The sequence below is a fragment of the Hyaena hyaena genome, unplaced genomic scaffold (assembly GCF_003009895.1).
Source record: "Hyaena hyaena isolate Hyena2069 unplaced genomic scaffold, ASM300989v1 scaffold_79, whole genome shotgun sequence".
Taxonomy (NCBI): domain Eukaryota; kingdom Metazoa; phylum Chordata; class Mammalia; order Carnivora; family Hyaenidae; genus Hyaena; species Hyaena hyaena.
Genome location: NW_024080711.1, coordinates 249,912 through 271,533, shown reverse-complemented (window position 1 = coordinate 271,533; position 21,622 = coordinate 249,912). Strand labels below are relative to the sequence as shown.

At 41.3% G+C, this 21,622-nt stretch overlaps 1 protein-coding gene and 1 pseudogene across 1 annotated transcript in view; both read right to left on the bottom strand.

The window, feature by feature from the left end:
* Positions 1 to 6,473: 6,473 nt before the first annotated feature.
* Positions 6,474 to 12,583, bottom strand: LOC120232856 (annotated as a pseudogene).
* A 674-nt stretch (positions 12,584 to 13,257) lies between these two features.
* The window catches only part of SPAG1 (sperm associated antigen 1), a 65,126-nt gene continuing 56,761 nt past the window's right edge, over positions 13,258 to 21,622 (bottom strand). The window contains exons 16-18 of the mRNA XM_039233814.1: positions 15,623 to 15,784; positions 14,305 to 14,676; positions 13,258 to 14,213 (exon numbers count right to left, since the gene is read on the bottom strand). Coding sequence (XP_039089745.1) covers positions 14,082 to 14,213; positions 14,305 to 14,676; positions 15,623 to 15,784 — 666 coding nt within the window. The 3' untranslated portion in view covers positions 13,258 to 14,081. The remainder of the gene's footprint in view (positions 14,214 to 14,304; positions 14,677 to 15,622; positions 15,785 to 21,622) is intronic.

The following is a 21,622-nucleotide window of genomic DNA, read 5'->3' as shown; positions in this document are numbered from 1 at the left end:
TTCCCACCATTCCAGTTACATCTTTGCCCTTGTTTAGCACACATATGAATTAGGATTAAAATTGACCCTTCCAACCCACTGATTAATTATAGTAAATACTTGGTCCTGTTTTCAGGTGGGAAGCTGACATAAAAGAAATGAAATGGTAGCCAGTAAGGTTCAATTTTTAGCAAATTTTGGATTTGACTGGTCACTATTTAAACCCCAAAGGAAAATGGAAAACCAAGTAGGTTTGGTTCCTATGTTTCCTGGCTGGTTTCTGCCTGCTACACAGTGAAGTGTCCAGCAACAGAGTTATTATTACTAAGTTTCTACTGCGTTCTGATATTGAAAAATGCCACAGAAAAGTAATTTAATACTGAGCTCTTCCATCTCACCTACCCAAGTCTATTCAAAAACCTGGCTTAGATTTTACTTTTTCCTGAAAATGTTCTTGGTTTATTCTCCTTGGCCCTTTTAACAACTTTGACACTCAGACATTTCATTGATGCTTTTTTTTTCCTGCTAGTGAGTGCCTCTTGAACTTGGTTTTATTTTGTTTCTTTCAAATTAGTCATAAGCTCATTAAAAGCAGAAACTGTCCCTTTTACTTATCCTCCATTAATACTTTATTCAGAGGGTCTTCAATAGTTCACTTACAGTGCTTGTACAACTCAGATATTAGTAATTGCACAACTTGCCTTATGGTATATTGGATTGTATATTTCCAACGCCTAAGAATTAGAAGAGCTATTTTAGAAGTTAAATTCCCACCCCCTTGGACTCAAGATTCTCAAGCAATTCTGAGCAAATATTCTAAGAACCACTATTTGAGAACTATTTAGTGTCATTATAAACTTGTCAGCAATAGGAACTTCTCTAATCTGAATTTTGTAAACCAGAGCATCTTTTTAGGGCAGATTCATTTATTAGACATTTGCTAAGCACCCACCAGCCTCTGGCAGACTCTGAATGTACAGCTGTTTGTGTTGGCTTACCTGCAAAACAGTGACAGGTTGGATAAGAAAGATGCATGTGGTTAAAATAGATTCTCTGTGCTGCTCATCCTGTGGGGTAATTTCTTGACTTTGTCATGACTAACTTCCAGGAGATGGTAACATGTTCAAGGCTAGCTATGTCTCTGGCTGTACTGTTTCTATTGGAGGGGTCTAATGCATATCTCTTACCCAGTAAGCAAATAATGAGTGTGTCCATAATACTCTCTAAAAGAGCTATCTTACCCTTTTCTCATAGGTGAGATCATTATACATAAGGGAAAGAAGCAATTATAAACACGGAAGGAAAGATACTTACCAAATACCACCAGGTATTTTACATAAACTACATAATACTACAACCCTCAATTGTAAGAAGATATCCCGCCTCGTTTTGCAGATGAGGAACCTAAAGTCTTTGAGATTATACAGAGTTTTATGTGAGTTTATTATTCCTGAGTATCAGAGTTGGGATTTAATTCTGGGTTTATCTGATGCCAAAGTCTATGCTCTAAAGTAGTTTCCCAGAGAAAAAGAGAAGAGACAGGTGTGAGAGTCTCTTATACTCCGTCTCCTGCTTGGTTTTTTTGTTTTGTTTTTAATCTTTGTACCATCAGTTAACTTTCAACCATCTCTTTGACTTTTGGCAAAAGGCATCAAAACCTGTTAACTTGAAGAAATCTGTTACATTCTGGAGATAGATCCTTGTGTGGAGACCTGAGAGGCAGGACTTCACATCAATTTTTAGGGGTCCTTGTGGTCGAAGTGGTGGCAACTGGCTGAGAGAGTAAGACAGACTGCAGCTGTGAACATACTTTGCTACATCTTGTTCCTGGATAGCAAACCCATAGTATATTAGAAAAACAAGTATAAAAAAAAAAATCTTTGAAATCACTTTAAAGTATTGATCTTCTGTAACTCATGATTAATTATTCCCTTTGGGCACAACAAACCATCAGCCCATAATACTTCTTCCTGAGAAATCCTCTAGTGAAGAGCACATCATTTCCAACAGTGAGGCACCACAAGTTGGTGACATGAAGGGAGTTTTCACCAAAATGCATTTAACAAGTGGAAATGAACGCTTTCCTGACACACATCAAACTCTCAATGTGCCCATCATGTTGCAGTGTCAACTTACAGAGCCCTTGGCATTCAGAGATCTTCCTCATGAAGAAGGTGCTCTCTGAAATTGCCTAGATACATTTTCAGTCATTCTGAGCAACTCAGAATCAAAATAGCCATTTTAGATTCAATCTTGCAGCTGCCCTTAAGGCTTTGCTGCTTCACCTTTCAAATTCCCCCTCCTTTGCCCACGCTGTCAGCAAAAGGACAAAGCCAGTGCAGTCACAGTTTATCAGCATTTCAGACTGTATCGTATTCTGTTGTGTTCTTATTTGGGCTTCAGTGTAAATGGAGTAGGTTTAGGTGAGATCATCTCTTTAAAAAAAATCTCTTCAGGCTACAGTATAACCCAGTTCTATGACTAAGAAAAGGCTTTTGGATTTGGTAAATGTTGCTGACAGTTTAAATAATGATGGAATATAGAGGCCAAATTACTTTCAAAAAAGGAAATTTGGGAGGTAGGAAAGAGAAACGGATGAAGTTACCTATTGAAAACATGATGGTGTCGGAAAGGATGGAAAACTTGGAGATTGAAAGAGGGACTTTTTAAGTGAGGAAGAGTTGAGTAGGTTTGTAGGCTGAGAGGAAGGCAGTAATGGAAAGGGAAATATGCAAAAGATGGTTTTATTCTGGGAGGAAAGCCCTTGAGACCATAGCATGAGGGATCAGCACTAGACGGGGGAGGGGGGGATCACTTTCTAAAAGAGAAAGAACAGGGAAAATTTGGCCATTAGTCAAAAGGAAGGGGAGAGGATTGGAGCTGCTAGGTGAGCCGGTCTCCGTTATTTCAGTGAAGGTCAGGCAGCTGAGCATGACTCGCAGCTAGCAGCACTGCCGGGGTGGTGGGCCATGGGACCCCGCGGTAACCACTGCAGAGGCCAGACATTAACTGATGGTCCACAGTTAGATGTGGAGCCCTAAATTCAGATTCTGTATGCGAGGAGGTTTCGTATTATTCATGAATGAGAAGTACTGACAGTGTCTTTACTTGTATATAGCTAGAAGGCATTTTTGTATGTTCTATCACAACAAACATGATGTCAGCCCGGATGATATTTACTAATCATTTAAAGATATGCAAACTTAAGCCCAGTGATTGTGATTTGCTTGGGTGTTCTACACCTAGTAAGTATTGTCATGTATAGTTTTAATTTAAGAGGCTTTGGGTTTCTTCTCCCTTTTTCTGTTTTAATACTTTGTCTTTTATTCTTATGTCTAGAAATTTTGCATATAAGGTCCCGAAGGCATGAATTTAAATTTTGATGATAAATGACCCTCACTCTGTATAGAATTGCTTTCTTTGAGACTTGTGTATGATTTACAGTCATCCATTAGGTATAACAAATGCTCATTTTATTGAAATATTTTAACAGTACTCAAAAATATAAAGTTAGTAATGCTTCTTATTCATTCAGTGAAGAGGTACTGAATCTTTTTCGTACCAGGCATTTTGCTGAGCAACATGCAGAACAGTTAAACCAGCCATTTTCTGTTAATAGATAAGTCAACTCAAAACACTGAAAACAGTGGTCAAAACTATGGCAGAACTATGCACATGCCACTATGAGAAAACAAAGATCACTTAACTCAGCCAAGGCAGGTGAGGAGGTGACATTTGGGAGGTGATATTTGAACTGGATTTTAAAGGATGACTAGGAATTAGCTTTGTGGTTTTGGAAGGTAAGAGGGAGAGAAGAGCGTTTGGAGCAGGGAAACACCCAGTGCAAGAGCAGTTGATGTTGCGTGAATGTGCCCTGTCTGGGGAATAAAACAGTTTGCCTGAATGAATATTGAATGTGGAGATTGAAGGAGCAAGAAAGGTCTAGAAGAATCTGAAGTTTCTGGCTTGGGGGCAGGGTAGGAATGCTGGCATCTTTCACCAAGATCTAGAACAAGTGAAGCCTAAGTTTGAGGGAACAAAGAGTTCAGTTCGGGGCAGTTATTACATTTGAAGTGTCTATGATGCAGTCATGTGGAGACGAACACTTTGAAGTTGATTTTACAGATTGAGAGATCAGGAAAGATTTAAGGGCTTAAAATAGAAGATATACAGAAGCAGACTGAGAGATTAAGTCTTCAGATATAATTTTAAACAATCCAAAATCTTAGTGGCTTAACAAAGAATGGGTTATTTCTTATTCGTGCTATCTGTCCAGTGCAAACTCGCAGGAATCTGCTTCAGACCAGCACTCAAAGAATCAGGCTGATGGGGCTGTGGTCTTCCTGTAACCCACTAATGGGAACACGAGGCCTTCCCAGTCACTTGTATCCTTGGGCCCAAAAAGGACACATCACTTCTACCTCTACTCCATTGGCAAGATTGGTCACATGGCCCTAACCAGTCACAGAATCTGAAAAGTCCCATCTTGGGGCGCCTGGGTGGCTCAGTCGGTTAAGTGTCCGACTTCGGCTCAGGTCAGGTCATGATCTCACGGTTTGTGGGTTCGAGCCCCACATCGGGCTCTGTGCTCACAGCCAGCTCAGAGCCTGGAGCCTGTTTCAGATTCTGTGTCTCCCTCTCTCTCTGACCCTCCCCTGTTCATGCTGTCTCTTTCTCTCAGAAATAAATAAAACATAAAAAATTTTTTTTTGAAAAGTCTCATCTTGTGTATTCCGCGAAGGGGAAGAAAACCAGGCAATGCCTGCCTCACAGAGGAACCATTTCTATAACCAAAACTCTATTTCTGCCATTTTATATGCAACGGACAACTTTCTGTTTTATCCGACTATCATTCATTCAGGCTTATCACATAGACATTATTATGCTCCTGTAAGATTAAGAGCACATGCAGCTCCCTAAACACACCCCCTTATTTCACACTTGCATCCGGCATGCGCCTTCCATACGCATCTGGACGCCTTCTTGTCTCCTGTTGCTTCTGCCTGGCGTATCCTCTTCTCTCACCCAAATGACAAACCCCGGCGGCACAGTTCTCTCCTTAAAACCCATCTTAACTTCACGGGCAGTACTGGGCATTTCTCTTGCTCTACATAATCACTGTTCCATCTCTATTAGTGTAACAAGATTGGTAACGTATATATTCATTGCCTCTACTAAGCTATAACACTTAAAGACTAGGCATCTTAGCAATTATCCCATTATATTTAATATTTTCCATTACACAGCATATGACACAGCAATGACAGATTTTCCAGATTTGAATCTTGGATCAACTACTTGCAATATTTGTAATCCTTGTTAATTTACAAGGATTTAATATATATTTTCTGTGTTTAATTTCTTCTGTGCCGTAGTTTCCTCATCTATAAGAGTTGTGATAAGGTTTAAATTAGTGTGTAATAAACTATACAGTGCCTAGCACAGAGCTCAGAAACAAGTATGATAGTTTTTTTTTAATTGAAGTATATTTGACATATTGTGTAACTTGAAGGTGTACGTAACTGAGGCGGTACACTTATATATTGTAATGTGATTGCCATTTTACTGCTAGGTAGCATCTTTATCACCTCACATAATTATTTCTTTTCTGTGGTAGGAATAATTAAGATCAGTCTCTTAGCAAGTTTGATGTTTATAAACTGTTGTGTACAGTCATGCTGTGCATCAGTTCTCTACTCTGTAGCTTATCTTCTTGTGCTGGTTTGTACACGTAAACATCTCTCCTACTCCCCCAACCAGGTAGCTCCACCTGGTAACTAATATTTTACTATTTTTAGGAGTTTGGCTTTAAGATTCCAAATGTAAGTGATATCATAGAGTATTTGTCTCTGACTTAGGTCACTTAGCATGTCCTCAAGGTCTGTCCATGTTGTCACACATGACAGGATTTCCTTCTTATGATGGAATAACATTGCATTGTCTGTGTGTGTGTTTGTGGGTATGTATAACCTTTATCCATTCATCAGTTGACGGGCATACTTAAGTTGTTTCCGTAACATGGCTATTGTGAATAATGCTACAATAAATATGGGATTGCATAACCTTCCATATCCTGTTTTCATTTCTTTGGGTATACAGCCACAGTGGGATTGCTGAATCATATTGATAGTTCTATTTTTAGTTTTTTGAGGAACCTCAAACTGTTTTCCATAGTGACAGCACCAATTTACAACCCCACTAACAGGGTACAAGTGTTCCCTTTTGTGCACCTTCTCACCAATGCTTCTCTTGTCTTCTTGAGGACAGCCATTCCAATAGGTGTGAGGTGATATCTCATTGTGATTGTGATTTTGATTTCCCTAGTGATTAATGAGGTTAAGCATCTTTTCATGTAACCTCTTGGCCATTTTGAAGTCTTCTTTGGGAAAATGCCAATTTTTTAATTTGGATTGGTTTTTGTATTGAGTAATGTGAGGGGTGTGTGTGTGTATTTTAAACAGGTTTTAATTCACTTTATTTTTTTTTGTGTAAAACTATATGCTGGTGACAGTTGGAGCCTCTGCACAGAGACTGATGTGCTCCTTTATAAGATGGTCAGTGAATTCCTGACAGAGACTTGGTGAACAATCAGAAGTGAGATCACTCTAGGTCTTGGAAATGGCATCAAAATGGCTTTGGCAAAGTTGCCTAGGGGGACAGTGCAGCCACTGGCTGAGGTGTAGCAGTCATCACACCAGCCATCATCATAGCTTCTGAGCACAATGCCAGTGCCTCTGGGCAGGGCTGAGGCGCACTAGCACAGCCACAGCGGCTGTCCCCTTGCATGGCATGGTGTGGGGCCTGTAGATCTTGTTCCTCCGGTAGCCTTGCTGTACAGGGACAATGGAAAGCTTGGCCAAGATGATGGCCCCAGGGATGGTTGTGGCTACCATGGAGCACTTAAAACCCAGAACAACATGTCCATTGTAATCTCTGATGGCAACAAAAACTTTGAACCTGGTCTGCTGGCAAGCAAGGGTTTGAACAGTCATAATTTTGAAAACCCCATCCTTGAGGGACACCCCCAGGGAAAAAATCGATGATCTCAGATTCTGTAATGGGCAGGGAGAAGAGATAGATCTCCTCCAGGGACATAATCTTCACGCCCTTGACCAGGGAGCCCAGCTTGGTAATGGGGATCCACTTCTTGTCCTCAGCCTTGCCTCCACAAGCGCCTTAGCCTTGGTCTTAGCTATGGCCCAACCAAAGCCGTAACCCGGTCCTGGATGCTGCTGCCCGAGCATCTGTGGGAACTACCATGGCCCCCCATTCCAGGGTCCCCAGGCCTCTGGGTCTAACTGTAACACCAGTGCCATCCACCATTTGGTGTTTTCTCAAAATATTTATCTATTTTGGATATTAACCTCTTATCCAATATATGCTTTGCAAATTATTTTCTCCCATTCTGTACATTACCTTTTCATTTTGTTGATGATTTCTTTTGCTGTGCAGAAGCTTTTCAGTTTGATGGAGTCCCACTGTTAACTTTTGCCTTTTGTTGTTTGTGCTTTTGGTGTCGTATGCAAAAAAATCATTGCCAGGATTGGGACCCTGGGTGGTTCAGTTGGTTGAACTTTTTGAGTCTTGATTTTGGCTCAGGTCATGATCTTATGGTTCATGGGATTGAGCCCCACATTGGGCTCTGTGCTGACAGCATGGAGCGTGCTTGGGATTTCCTCTCTCCCTCTCTTTGTCCACTCCTCTGCTTGCATGCTCTCTCTCTCAAAATAAATAAACATTTAAAAAAATCATTACCGAGACTAATATTGAGGAGCTTCTTTTCTGGGTTTTTGTTTGTTTTTTCCTAGGAGTTTTATGGTATCAGGTCATATGTTTAAATCTTTGACCTATTTCAAGTTAATTTTTGTGGGCGGTGTAAGATTTCAGGTCCAGTTTCACTTTTCTCTGTTTATCCCATTTTCCCAACCCAGTTTGTTGAAATACTATCCTTTCCCCACTGGGTATTGTGGCTGCCTTGTTGAATGTTAGTTGACCATATATGTAGTGGTTTAATTCTGAGCTCTATTCTGTTCTGCTTGTCTGTGTGTCTTGTTTTTCTGCCAGTACCATGCTGTTTAAATCACTAAAGCTTTGTAGTATAGTTTGAAATCAGGAAGTGTGATGCCTCTGACTTTGTTCTTCTCAAGATTGCTTTGGCAATTTGGGCTCTTTTCTGGTTCCGTACAAGTTTTAGGAGATTTTTTGTTTTGTTTTGTTTCTATGTTTGTGAAAAATGTCATTGGGTCTTTGATAGGGATTGCACTGAATCCATAGATGGGTTTGGGTAATAGGAGCATTTTAACAATATTAATTCTTCCAATCCATAAGCATGGAATCCCTTTCCATTTGTCTGTCTAATCTCTGATTTCTTTCAATGAGGTCTTATAGTTTTTGCTGTACAGATCTGCCTTTGCTAAATTTAGCCTGAGTATTTTGTTTTCGATGCTACTGTGAATGGGATCATTTTTCTTCTTTTTCAGATGTTTCATTGTTATAGAAATGCAACTGATTTCTTTATGTCGATTTTATATCCTGCAAGTTTACTGAATTTATTGATTAGCTCCAATAGTTGAGTCTTTGGGATTTTCTATATATACAGTATCAACTGCAACAAAAGTTTTGCTTCTTCCTTTCCAATTTGGATGCCTTTTATTTCTGTCTTGCCTCATTCTTCTAGCTAGGGTTTCTAACACTTGTATTAAGAGTGGTGAGAGCAGGCATCCTTGTCTCATTCCTAATCTTAGAGAAAGCTTTCCATTTTTCACTGTTGAGCAAGTTAGGTGTAGGCTTGTCATGTATGGCCTTTATTGTGTTGTATACAGAACATAAGGAACACCTTCTGTATCCAGTCTGTATTTTTTTTTAATGTTTTTTATTTCTGAGAGGGAGAGAGAGAGAGAGAGCATGCGTGAGCATGAACAGGGGAGGGTCAAAGAGAGAGGGAGACACAGAATCTGAAACAGGTTCCAGGCTCTGAGCTAGCTGTCAGCACAGAGCCCGACGCAGGGCTTGAACCCACAAACGGTGAGATCATGACCTGAGCCGAAGTCGGACGCTTAACTGACTGAGCCACCCAGGCGCCCCAGTCTGTAGAGTTTTCATAATGAAAGGATGTTGTGTTTTGTCAAATGCTTTTTCTGCGTCTATTCAGGTGACTGTGTGATTTCTATCTTTCATTCTATTAAATGGTGGCATATGAATTGATGTTCCCATGTTGAACCATCCTTGGTCCCAGGGATAAATCCCACATAGTCATAGTGTACAATCCTTTTAATGTGTTCTTGAATTTGGTTTGCTAAGATTTTATAGAGAATTTTCAGATCTACATTCTTCAGAGATACGGGTCTTTAGTTTTCTTGTAGGTCCTTATCTGGCTTTGATACCAGAGTAATGCTGGCCTCATAGAATCAGCCTGGAAGTATTCCCTCCTCTACAGTTTTTTGGAAGAGTTTGAGGACTATTAACTCTTCTTCACATGTTTGGTAGAATTTGCCAGTGAAGCCATTTGGTCCTGGAATTTTCTGTTAGGGGGCTTTTGATTACTAATTCACTCTCTCATCATTAATCTGTTCAGATTTTGTTTCTTCCTGATTCAGTCTTGGTGAATTCTGTGTCTCTAGGAACCATTTTTCAGCTATTTAATTTGTTGATGTGTAATTTTTCATGGTAGACTCTTATGATCCTATGTATTTCTGTAATGTCTCCTCTTTCATTTCTGATTTTGAGTCTTTTTTCTTAGTCTAGCTAAAAATTTCATTTATCTTTTTGAAAAATCTATTTTTTTTCTCAACTCTTATTTCTGGTCTTTATTTCCTCCCTTCTTCTACCTTTGAACTTAGTTTGTTCTTTTTATAACTCTTTAGGTGTAAAGTTAGGCTGTTGGAGACCTAACTTCTTAACATAATGCATTTATCATTCTAAACTTCCCTCTCAGAACTGCTTTTGCACAGTTTTGCTGTTTCCATTTTCAATTGATAATTTTTTATTTCCCCTTTGATTTCTTCTTTGACCCCACTGGGTTGTTCAGAAGTGTGTTGTTGAGTTTCCACATATTTATAGATTTTCCAGCTTTCTTTTTGTTGATTTGTAATTGAGTACCATTGTGGTCAGAAGATAGTTTATACAATTTCAATCTTAAATTTGCTAAGACTTGTTTTGTATCCTATCATATTATCTATCCTGGTGAATCTTCCTTGTGTACTTGGGAAGAATATATTCTGTTGCTATTGGGTGGAAATTTCTGTATGACTGTTAGGTCCATTAGGTCAAAAATATGGTTTAATCTAACATCTTGTTGATTTTCTGTCTGGATGATTTATCCATTGCTATAAGTGAGGTATTAAAGTCCTCTGCTATTATTCTGTTCTCTACTTCTCCATTCAGATTTGCTAGTATTTGCTTCATCTATTTAGGTGCTCCAATGTTGAGTGCATACAGTTTATGATTGTTGTATCATCTTGCTATACAGACCCCCTTTATTATAGAATGACTTTCTTTGTCTCTTACCATTTTTGGTTTTGTTTGGCCTAAGGCCAAGTACAGCTATCCTTGGTCTTCTGGTTTTCTTCAAAAAAAAATTTTTTTTTTTTTTTTTTATTTCTAGGATAGAGACAGCGTGAACAGGGGAGGGTCAGAGAGAGAGGGAGACACAGACTCTGAAACAGGCTCCAGGCTCTGAGCTGGCAGTCAGCGCAGAGCCCAAAGCGGGGCCCGAACCCACGAACCGCGAGATCATGACCTAAGTGAAAGTCGGACGCTTAACCGACTAAGCCACCCAGGCGCCCCTGGTCTTCTGGTTTTCACCTGCAAGTAGTATCTTCTTCCATCACTTCACTTTAAACCTAAGGGTATGAAGCTGAAGTGCGTCTCTTGTACAGAGCATATAGTTGAGTCTTATTTCTTTTTATCCAGCCATTCTGTGCCTTTTGATTGGTGAATTCAGTTTACATTTAGAGTAATTACTGACATGTAGGGATTTATAACTGCCATCTTACTGATTGCCTTCTGGTGGTTTTGTAGTTCTCTTGTTCCTTTTCCTGTTTTCCCCCCTTCTGTTCCTTTTTCCTTCTGTTTCACCTTTGTAAATTGATTTTTCATGGTGGTATATAAGGTTTCCCCATTCTCTTTTGTGAACCTAAATTTTTGCTTTGTGGCTAACATGAGGTTTACATAAAACATCTCATACATGGAACAGTCCATTTTTTTGCTGATAGCAACCTATATTCATTTGTCTGTAAAGGGTCTACTATTTTATTCTTTTACTCTTATTTTTTGACACCATAATTTTTTATATTGTGTACTGTCAGCAAATTATAGTGGCAAGTTATTTTTAATACTCATTTCCTAAAGGAAAAGGTGAAAAGTACTCAAATTTAGAAAGCTCTAATTCTGTAAGATGGTATACTATAGTTAAGTGGCTAATATACCATCTTACAGAGTTTTCTAAATTTCAATGTTTTCATCTTCACCAGTGTAAAGATGGTTTCATGTCACTGATTAACATCTTTTTATTTCAGCTTGAGGAACTACTCTCAGCATCTCTGCAAGGTAGACCTAGTGGTGGTAAATTCTTTCAGGTTTTGTCTTTTGGGCAAATCTTTCTCCTTCATCTCTGAAGGGTAACTCTGGCTGGCAGTTTTTATCTTTGACACTTTGAATATGTCATTCCAGGTTTTCCTGCTGACAAATATGCTGTGACAGCCTAATGGGGCTTCCTTTGTAAGTCACCCTCCCCCCAGCCCCCCGCCCCGGCTGTCTTTAGGATTCTTTGGTTTTTGGTAGTTTCCTTACAGTGTGTCTGAGAGGTTTTTCCGCATTGAGATAATAGGGTGATCTATGAGCTCTGACTTTGGATGTTCAAGTCCTTTCCCCAGCTTTGGGGAATTTTCAATTATTTTTCAAAGTAAACTTTCTGCCCCGTTCTCCCTTTTGTTTTCTGGATTCTGGATTATTTCAGAATTCCTATTCTCTAAGTCGTTTATTCTGTCTTCCATCTGCTCTATTCTACAACAGAGGCTTGCTAGTATAGTCTTCATCTCATTCACTGAATTCTTCAACTCCAGAATTTGGTTCTTTTTTGTGATTTCTCTCTTTGGTGGTCATTTCATGTTTTCCTTCCTAATATCATTGAGTTTTCTTGTAGCTTGTTGTGTTCTTCAAAACAGCTATTCTGACTTATGAGCTAGATCTTCAATAAGTTGTTGAATTATTGCTTATCTTTTGGGGATGAAATATTTTGATTTTTCATGTTTCTTGTATGTTTGTATTGCTATTTATTTTCACATTAGAAGTAGCAGACACCTCCTGAGTCAACTGGTTTGTCTTCAGATGAGGTACGATCACTGGTGTCACTACATCAGAGGTGTCATGTCCTCAGCTTTTGAAGGAGTAAACCTGCTACACTTGTCATGCTCCCCCTAGTGGCAGAATTCTTAAACTTTTCCATCTTTTCTTTAACTTGTCTATCTGAGGGAACCCTCTCTTGTTTTCCAGAAGGTGGTGCTACAGCTCTAGTCAGTGATTTCTCCCTTGCCCAGACTCTGGTCCATTTTTCTGAGAAAACTCTGATCACCAGACCTCCTCTCACTGCGCCACTCAGGAGCATCCACAGGGATCCAGCCACATCATGGGAGATGGTGTGAGTTTAACACACAGGGCTTTGGGGATGCCTGTGGACCCAGTGGGGCAGCCTGGTGGGGAGATCTTTGGCTGGGATACTCCCAAAGGCATATTGGCAGACTTCCTGCTGAAACCTTGAAGCAGACTGCAGGAACTGCATTCTTTTAATGTTCTTTGATATTGCTATCTGCTTCCTTCACCTCGTCTTCCCTCCCCTCAGTCATGGAGTTCTGTGTCAGTACCCTGGCTGGTGCTGGAAAGAAATGGTTTCTCCAGCCATGACCCACACAACTGGCACCGCTGGGCCCTCACCGCTCCTCTGAAGGACAGGTCACCACTGGCAGACAGCTTGGCCCTGTGCAGCTAGGTGCTGGGTATGTAACGGTCAACAAAAGAGTTTCCTTTTTATGTTTCTACTATAGAGAAAAATTAGTTTGAAGATTAAATACCCATCACAGCAGCTTTTCATTAATGAACAAAGAAGTTAGAAAAATGTCAGTCTGAAAGATAGCGTTCACCACCAGCGATTTTTTAAAATTTCATAATTCTAAGATTAAATATGGAAATAATGAAAGTGATGCTTATCTTTGATATTCACTTCTAAAGAGTGCTCTAGAAAAAGAACTAAAAGCTATAGCAATAAATGACAGTACACTGATAAGAGACCTGAATGTTTTATTGTAAGAAATACCTTTACTTTGACCCAGTTAACAAAGGAGACTTTTTAATAAGATTACTTCACTTTCCCTCTTCCATTAAGGGAATAAATGTGGTCATGCTTAAAGGAGGGGGGGGGGAAAGGGTGAAGATGACACCTAAACGTTGGGGAAAATGCGGAGGTGACCACGCAGGCTTAGTCTGCTTTTATACAGTTGTTGGGAAACAGCTTTTTAAAATGTAGTAAAAATTAGTAGAAATTTTTGCCAATTTTTAATTAGGCAATATTTCCATGTAAGAAAAAAGTTCCTCTTATAGCTCTAATAATCACAATTTAATAATCATTTCATATTATAAGATTTAAGTGTTACATTTCACCTCAACAGACTGTAATCCACAAGTAGTATAAAATAGTATATATATCATAGCAGGAAACAAAGGTGATATAACAATCACCATTAATGATTTTCACTTTTAAATACATTTCTATCAAACTTAAGAGGAATCCTTTATAGCCCGAAGAAATGTCAGATTTTAACGATTAAAAGAAAATGTAGAATATAAATTAAAATGTACTTTAACAAGTTCCCAATATACTTATTATTAAATATAAAGATGTTAGCTCTGGAATGTAGGAAAATATTTACAACTAATAAAAAGCATATTGTAGAATATACATGTTCTATATATAAAAGTACGTAAAATATAGTCCAGACCAAAGGATCTTTTCTGAACCAGGTTTTATCCATGCAACGCTATTACAGTATCATCCCATTAGCACCACCGGAACTCATACATGCGTGGAAGAAATCGAACAGTAGCCTGATTTAAAGCTCATACTTCTTTCTTAGGGCCTGTACATCTTCTAAAGTATAATGTTTGTTTGGAGTATCTGAGAGGTCATCAAAGAGCTGTTCAATTTGCTCCTTTTGGCCCTTGCTAATTAGTGTCAACATCATCTGGAAGAAGGAGAAAAACTGTATTAGCTTAATTAGAAAACGAACATTTTAACATTACAGAAACCCTAAACCAAAAGGTTCTTCCGCTTACCTTGAACCTTTCTGCTGTACTCAGATATAAAAGATGCTGATACACCAATGAAGGATCCGTATCAATAAGATGATTTTTCAGAGACTGAATGAGGAGGAGGAATGTATCCCCTTCAAGTTTGTTAGTCAACAATGCTGGCAAATCTTTTGGTTCAGTGACGGCTAAAAGGTGTGCACAGGCCTCTTTATCGTTCCTTGTGCTGATGGCCTTTATAACCTGACCAAATTCATAGGCATTGTTAGGCCTGGCGATCAGGAGTGTTTCACAGTGTGCTGGTGGCCCGCTGGTTGCGTCCCCCTTCCCAGAGGCAAGGCAGTCACCGGCCACCTCCGCAGAGGTCCCATCTGGCTCTTCTTCATGGCCTTCGCTCACCTTCATGAGGAAAAGAGATTATCCTGTGACACAACAGCCCCTGCACATCCCAAGCTCTATGCATGGAGATGGGAAGGAACTGAAACACACTGGCAGACTCTATTTTAATCACATTCTAAGTGAAAAGTGTGTAATTTATAACGAATAGTAAAATCTACTCTTTCTAGGAAGTTTCAAGTATCCATTCTTGAAAGTATTTTTTTAAGTTTAAAAAATATATGAGCATGAACTTGAGTTTTCCATGAAAGACCTATAACAACGTTCTATTTAACAGACATGAATTTGTAATATTTTTTCTTCCCTCCTTGGAAAATACTTCTAGCTTCTCTCACATATTAGCCTCTTACCCTTAGTGGAAATGTATGATAAATGGGGTGATATTGGCACTCACAAATACAAAGGCATTCAGGAGCTGACATTCTTCACTGAAGACAAATGAAAAAGCTAGAGCACAAGAGACTGAGTTTGATTCTGGGATATTTCACAATCTCCGATTAGGCTAGTCTTGTTTCAGAGTGCTAAAAAGGTCTCAGTCAATCAAAAAAATCCCTATGGGGTATGGCCGGCAGGGCCACTGACACTGAGTCCTGTCAGGATTCTCCAGGTGTACCCTGAAGCGAAGCTCACTGGCCAGAGACTTCCAGAGCAATCTGGAGCAGAAACAACGCAAACTATAGGCCAGGCGGGGGTGGCGGGGTGGGAGGAGGAGAGAAAGGAGAAGCCTCCGGAACGCAGACTGCCCATACCCTCCATGGACACAAGCTAGGGTATACAGTGGCCAACTGCGGTCAAGGAAAGTTTTGTCTTTCTAATTGGTTAAAATTTCTTTACTGAACAACCGAGTAAAAAGAAAATTTAAATTTTGTGGAACTCATAGAAATAGGACTTTAGAATCTATGATATCCCCCAGAGAGTACTTTCAAAGATAACAACCAAATACAGATACCTCTTGAATTTCAATTTTCCTTCTCTCTTTTTCTTTGCTGAATGATGCATTATCCTTAATGTTAAGGAATCTGGTTACCTCTTCCAGTTCCATCTTTGCCTCAATAATACTTGAATCCAGCAGCAGAACTTTATTCAGATCGTTTAAACTTTTCTGATAATCCTGAAAGTAGAAAAGCAGAGAAAATAATTTTCATAATAAGAGGCATGGATTAGCCCAAGTATGAGCGAGACTGAGGAGCAGAGTGGCGCGGAATGTGTGCAGTGGGCTCCCTGTAGTGGCCTGATTACAAAGTCAGACCCACAAAGTGGTCCTGGACTGAAATATTAAAACCCGTAACACAGAAGAGCAAGCACAGAATCTGGGGTTGTTTAGAATCCAGTTCACTCGTGTATCACCACCTTCACAGTCCCGCATGAACAGGAGGCATTTGTTGTCTGCTAAACAAACGAATGGCCTCACATTAGTATCCACTAAATAAGAAACTGGAACAGGGGCGCCTGGGTGGCCCAGTTAAGCGTACGACTCTGGATTTCAGCTCAGGTCATGATCTCACGGTTCGTGAGTTTGAGCCCAAGTCAGGCTCTGGGCTTTCAGCGGGAGGCCTGTTTGGTATTCTCTGCCTCCGCCCTTCCTGCCCTCCCCCGCGCCCTCAAATAAACTTAAAAGAAACTAGAACAAAATCCTACTCATTTAACCTGAGTTTCAGTTTTTTCATCTTTAAGGATAACAAAACCTTTTCTACTCGAGTTTTCGCAAAGCTGTACGAAGCATAAATGAATAACATGAGTGATTTAAACTTCTATAAAGGGCGATACAAATGTCGGTTCTCACCTCACATCCTGTACCATAAAACCCTTCAAAATTGTATCTACTGTTCCAATAGTATTCTTCCACAGAGCCAGACAACACTCTGGGAGAGACTGAGAGGAAAGAAAAGGCATCTAAACTCAAAGCACAGCAGAATCTGGTAGCAGAGACAGAAGCCACAAAATGAGTCTGACGCAACAGGCCATATCCTCAAACTACAGACTAGACCAATGTTTTGATTAATCTAAAATTCTGTGAGGAGGCAAAGAATTCCAATGATACAGAACCGCCGTCGGTACTCAGGACCTACCAATCACAGCACGCCCTAGAGGCTGGGGCACAGGCGAGCTAAGCTAGTGGTTATGTGACATTCCTGGGGCACTAGCTGTGACGCCACGTCCCTTCCTCCTCTACCCAGGGATTTGTTTAAACAGATAAACTTAAACCTGCTCTAATTCATTAAAAAAGGTAAATTATTTACAAATGATAGTACATTACATACCGTTAGGAACGGATCACCACAGGACAGCTGGAACAGAAAACCCAAATGACCCCGTATTTCCACCCCGACGTGTTCACGCTGGGAACCGTACCAAAGGCGAGGGGGTGGGGCCCCAGGGCAAGCTGAGGTAGTCATTCCTGCTAACTCTTACCTTCTCAGCATTTTGAAAGTATTAGTTTACTCTCACACAGCCCTGTACATACTAACTTCTGTCCCCATTTTCAAGGTAAGAAAACTGAGTCAGAGAGAGACAATCCTTGGGATGACCGAGGCAGCAAGGACCAGAAAGTGAATGGGAATATAGTTGTGGAATCCTAGTGAGAAGCCTGAAAACAGCTTTGTGAGCTACAGCCTCGGAAATGAAAGTCCAAGAGTCACAGAGTCAGTATGGTTTTCAACCCATTCAAAAAAAAAAAAAAAAAAAATCTGCATAAAGAGCAATCTGGTTGAAGGAGATCTAAGAAAACAGGAGATACACTGTGGTAAGAGTTAAAACAGAGGCAAGCAAAAGTAAAAAGAGAGCAGGCAGAGTGGAGGCCGTGGAAGAGGAGGGGCCAGTCTGCCAGATCCCAAGGATGGTCAGGTGGCCTGGTCCTTAGGGAAGTTTCTGTCTTATGAAGGGAAACATATAAAAAAGCCAACAAATGAGTACGTATGGACTGTTGCTAAAGCAATGAAGAAAGCCAAGGTTTTTGATGGATACCAACGAGGGGGAAGGAGTCTTCTTTTGACACAGTCGTCAGAAAACACAAGACCTGAAGAGAGACAGCCATGCAGGAGAGAAGAGCAGAGAGTACACGAAGAGGAAAGTGTGGCTCTGGCAAAAAGAAGGACATTCAAAGTTGCTGGTTGCATCATTAGTCCTTAAAATAAAAAAAGGATTATCACATGTGTTTGTGATAACATATAAATTAATAGATGCACTTAAACTATAATACTTTTTGATATTTCTGGCCCTCTAGCAGACCCAGCTAGCTGGCTGCAAACTCCTTACTGCAAGCACCACGTCTTATTTGCCACTACGCTCCCACAATCTAGCACGTAAATGGCACTCAGCAAAAAATTCTAAGACAAATACCATATGATTTCACTCACATGTGGAATGTGAACAAAACAAATGAACACAAGGGTTGGGGGAGGAGGCAAACCAAGAAACAGACTCTTAGCTCTAGAGAACAAACCAATGTTCACCAGAGGGGAGGCGGATGGGGGGGGACAGGTGAGTTAGGTGTTGGGGATCAAGGAGGGCACTTACCGTGATGAGCTCTGAATGTTGTACTAAGTGTACTAAGTGTTGTACTAAGTGTACCACTAAATTCTACACCTGAAACTAGTAGTGTATTGTATGTTAACTGAAATTTAAATAAAAACTTGGGGGGGAAGGAATTCTAAGTGAATGCCCTGTAATTTTTAAAACTGGTGCATGCGTGTGTGTGCACACACACGCTAATGACCACAGGCAGGGCACCTGCTCGCCGTGAGCCTCTGTGCCAGCTCCTCACAGACACGCTAAGGAAATGGATCCAGGTGTGGGTTCGGGTGCATTTTATAAGCAGTGGTAGCTTTTGAAGATCCTGAAACTAAATTCGCTTGGCACCTAACTCAAACTACAGGATATACAAATGAAACTGCAAGAAATCAAACAAGAAAAACAAGCTGCCAGCCTCAGAATCTAGTGGGATTGGATTACTGAAATTTGGGATCATTTTTCTGCAGAATACGATTTCTAGAATTCATTCCAAAGGAGTATAAAAAGCCTTTCATTAGGTACACCTCTCACGTTTCATCAGGAAGGCCAAGTTCCAAGAGTGAGGCAGCCACAGGAAGTGCACAGGCTTGCGAGCCACCACGCAGACCTACCTCATGTACCTGAATGCACTGAGCTCAGAAAAAGCGGAGTACATCCTGAAGAAGCCTCTTTGAATTCATGGTGCCACACACCACCTGAGGAATCTACACGTGAGGTTTATAAATGAGTGTGTTGCTAACCAAAAAAGCAGGCGTCGGGGGGAGTCAGGTGGTACGGGCACCGTGACTACAGTGGAGCTTCTGGCTCGGCAAATGCACCCAGCCGCAGGGCAGGTGGCGCACCCCAGCTCCATGGAGGCAAGTTCCCGTGCTCAGGACCCTTCTGGACCTGGCCGGACAGACCTCTACCTGGCTGTTCATCCGTATCCTTTACAATATCCTTTGTACCAAACTGGGAGGGGCGACAGAGGACAGGCAGCTAGCTGCATGGCTCCCCAAACTGGAGGTCACAGCACTGTCCCTGTGCTGCCCCCCCCGCAGCATCTAGGACGCAGAGTAGCCTGATTCCTCAATGCACGATGAGCACAGGTCATATGCTCACTGAATAAGAACATGACTACCATGTCCCAACAATACCCAGGTTTTACAGAAGATATTTTTATAGTATTTCCCTGTCAGTGATGGGCAGAAACTAAGAGAATTCTCTCAAACTCAGGAATGTCAACCCGAACTATCCTTCTCCACACTCAAGCTTCTCCCTCCTCCTGAATACCCTCGACTATACACTCCACCACTCAGCTACCCAAGCCAGGAACCCTGCAGGTACTGCCTCTGCTCCTTCCTCGGCACATTTTACTGCTCGGTAGGTCTGTCAATTTTACCCTCAAACAACCTTCAGTTAATGTCCCTTTCCATGACGGGCTGAATTGTGTTCCCCCGAAAATTCCTATGTTGAAGGCTTGACCCAGAGCACTTTAGAATGTAACCATGTTTGGAAATAGGTTTTCTTCTTTTAGAGAGAGCACAAGCAAGTATGAGCAAGGGAGGCGGGTGGGGGGGGGGGCAGAGGGAGAGAGAGAGGGAGGGGGAGGGGGGAGAGAGAGAGAGAGAGAGAATATCCTAAGCAGGCTCCACGCTGTCAGTGCAGAGCCTGACGTGGGGCTCAATCCCAGAACCATGGTCAGTACCATGATGTGAGCCAAAATAAAGAGCTGTACACTCAACCTCCTGAGCCACCCCGGCATCTCTGGAGATAGGTTCTCTAAAAAAGTAATCAAGGTAGCATGAGGTTATTAGGGCGGGCCCTATGCAGTATGACTGGTGTCCTTATAAAAAGAAGAAACTGGAAGGCAGACATATACAGAGAGAAGAGGTGAAGATAAGGGAGAAGACAGCCAACCGCAAGCCCAGGAGAGGGGCTAGGACACACCTTCCCTCACGGCCCTCAGAAGGAGTCATCCCTGCTGACACCTTAATCTCAAGATTAAGGACCGTAAGAACTCTTAGAAAATAAATTCCTGTAGTTTAACCACGATGTGGCTGCTTTGTCCCGGCAGCCCTGGGAAACCAGTATGCCTTCTCTCTTCTATCATTATCTTCCTTCAGGCAGCTGACCCTGGGGGCTTCTAACCCATCTCCCTACTCCAGCTGGGTCCCCGATGATCCACCTTCCACACCGCCGCCAAATGTGACCCATCGTGCCTTCCCCCGGGACCACATGGCCTGTGGGGTTCCCACCACCTCCAGGACTAAGCCTAGTCACCACAGGCTTAGTGACCTCCCAGGCCTTTCATGATCTGACCATCTCTCTCCATCCCCACTCCCACCTGGCCTCTTGCTGTACCAATTCATGAACAAGTTCATAACATGTGGGTGGAAAAAATCATAGCAGCTTTATTAACAGACCCAGACTGGAAACACTGAAATGTAATTAACTGGTGAATACGTTAAAAAAAAAAAAGTTGTGGTATATTCAGCAATAGAACTCAACAATAAAAAAGGAATAATTCCTGGGCCGCCTGGGTGACTCAGTCGGTTGGGCATCGGGCTTTGGCTCAGGTCATGATTTTACGGTTTGTGAGCCTGATCCCCACATTGGGCTCTCTGCTGGCAGCTCAGAGCCTAGAGCCTGCTTCGGATTCTGTGTCTCCCTCTCTGCTCTTCCCCAACTCACACTGTCTCTCTCAAAAAAAAATAAAATAAAAAAAAACATTTAAAAAATTTTAAAAAAGGGGGGCGCCTGGGTGGCTTAGTCGGTTAAGCGTCCAACTTTCGCTTGGGTCATGATCTCGCGGTTCGTGGGTTCGAGCCCCGCGTCGGGCTCTGTGCTGACTGCCAGCTCAGAGCCTGGAGCCTGTTTCAGTCTGTGACTCCCTCTCTCTCTGACCCTCCCCTGCTCACGCTGTCTCTCTCTCTCCTAGAAATAAATAAAACATTAAAAAAAAAAAAGTTTAAAAAAAAATTTTTTTAAAAGGAACAATGCCTAATGTTCACATAGTATGGATTAACTCAGATGTTATGCTGAGCAAAAATAAAAAATAAAAATAAATAAATAAATGCCAAAGTATACAGTGCATTCTACAGGACTATGTTTATGTTACTATCAAAAAAAAGCAAAACTAACCTACCTTTGTTAATGTTTTATTTATTTTTGAGAGAGAGATAGAGAGAGCATGAGCAGGGGAGGGTCAGAGAGAGAGGGAGATACAGAATCTGAAACAGGCTCCAGGCTCTGAGGTAGCTGTCAGCACAGAGCCTGACCAGGGGCTCAAACCCATGGAACCATAAGATCATGACCTGAGCTGAAGTCAGACGCTTAACTGACTGAGCCACCCAGGTGCCCTGAAGCAAAACTAATGTATAGTGATAGAAACTAGATGAATGGCTGCCTGGGAGTGGTGGCGGAAGGAAGGAAATTAAGGAAAATGGGCATAGGGAAC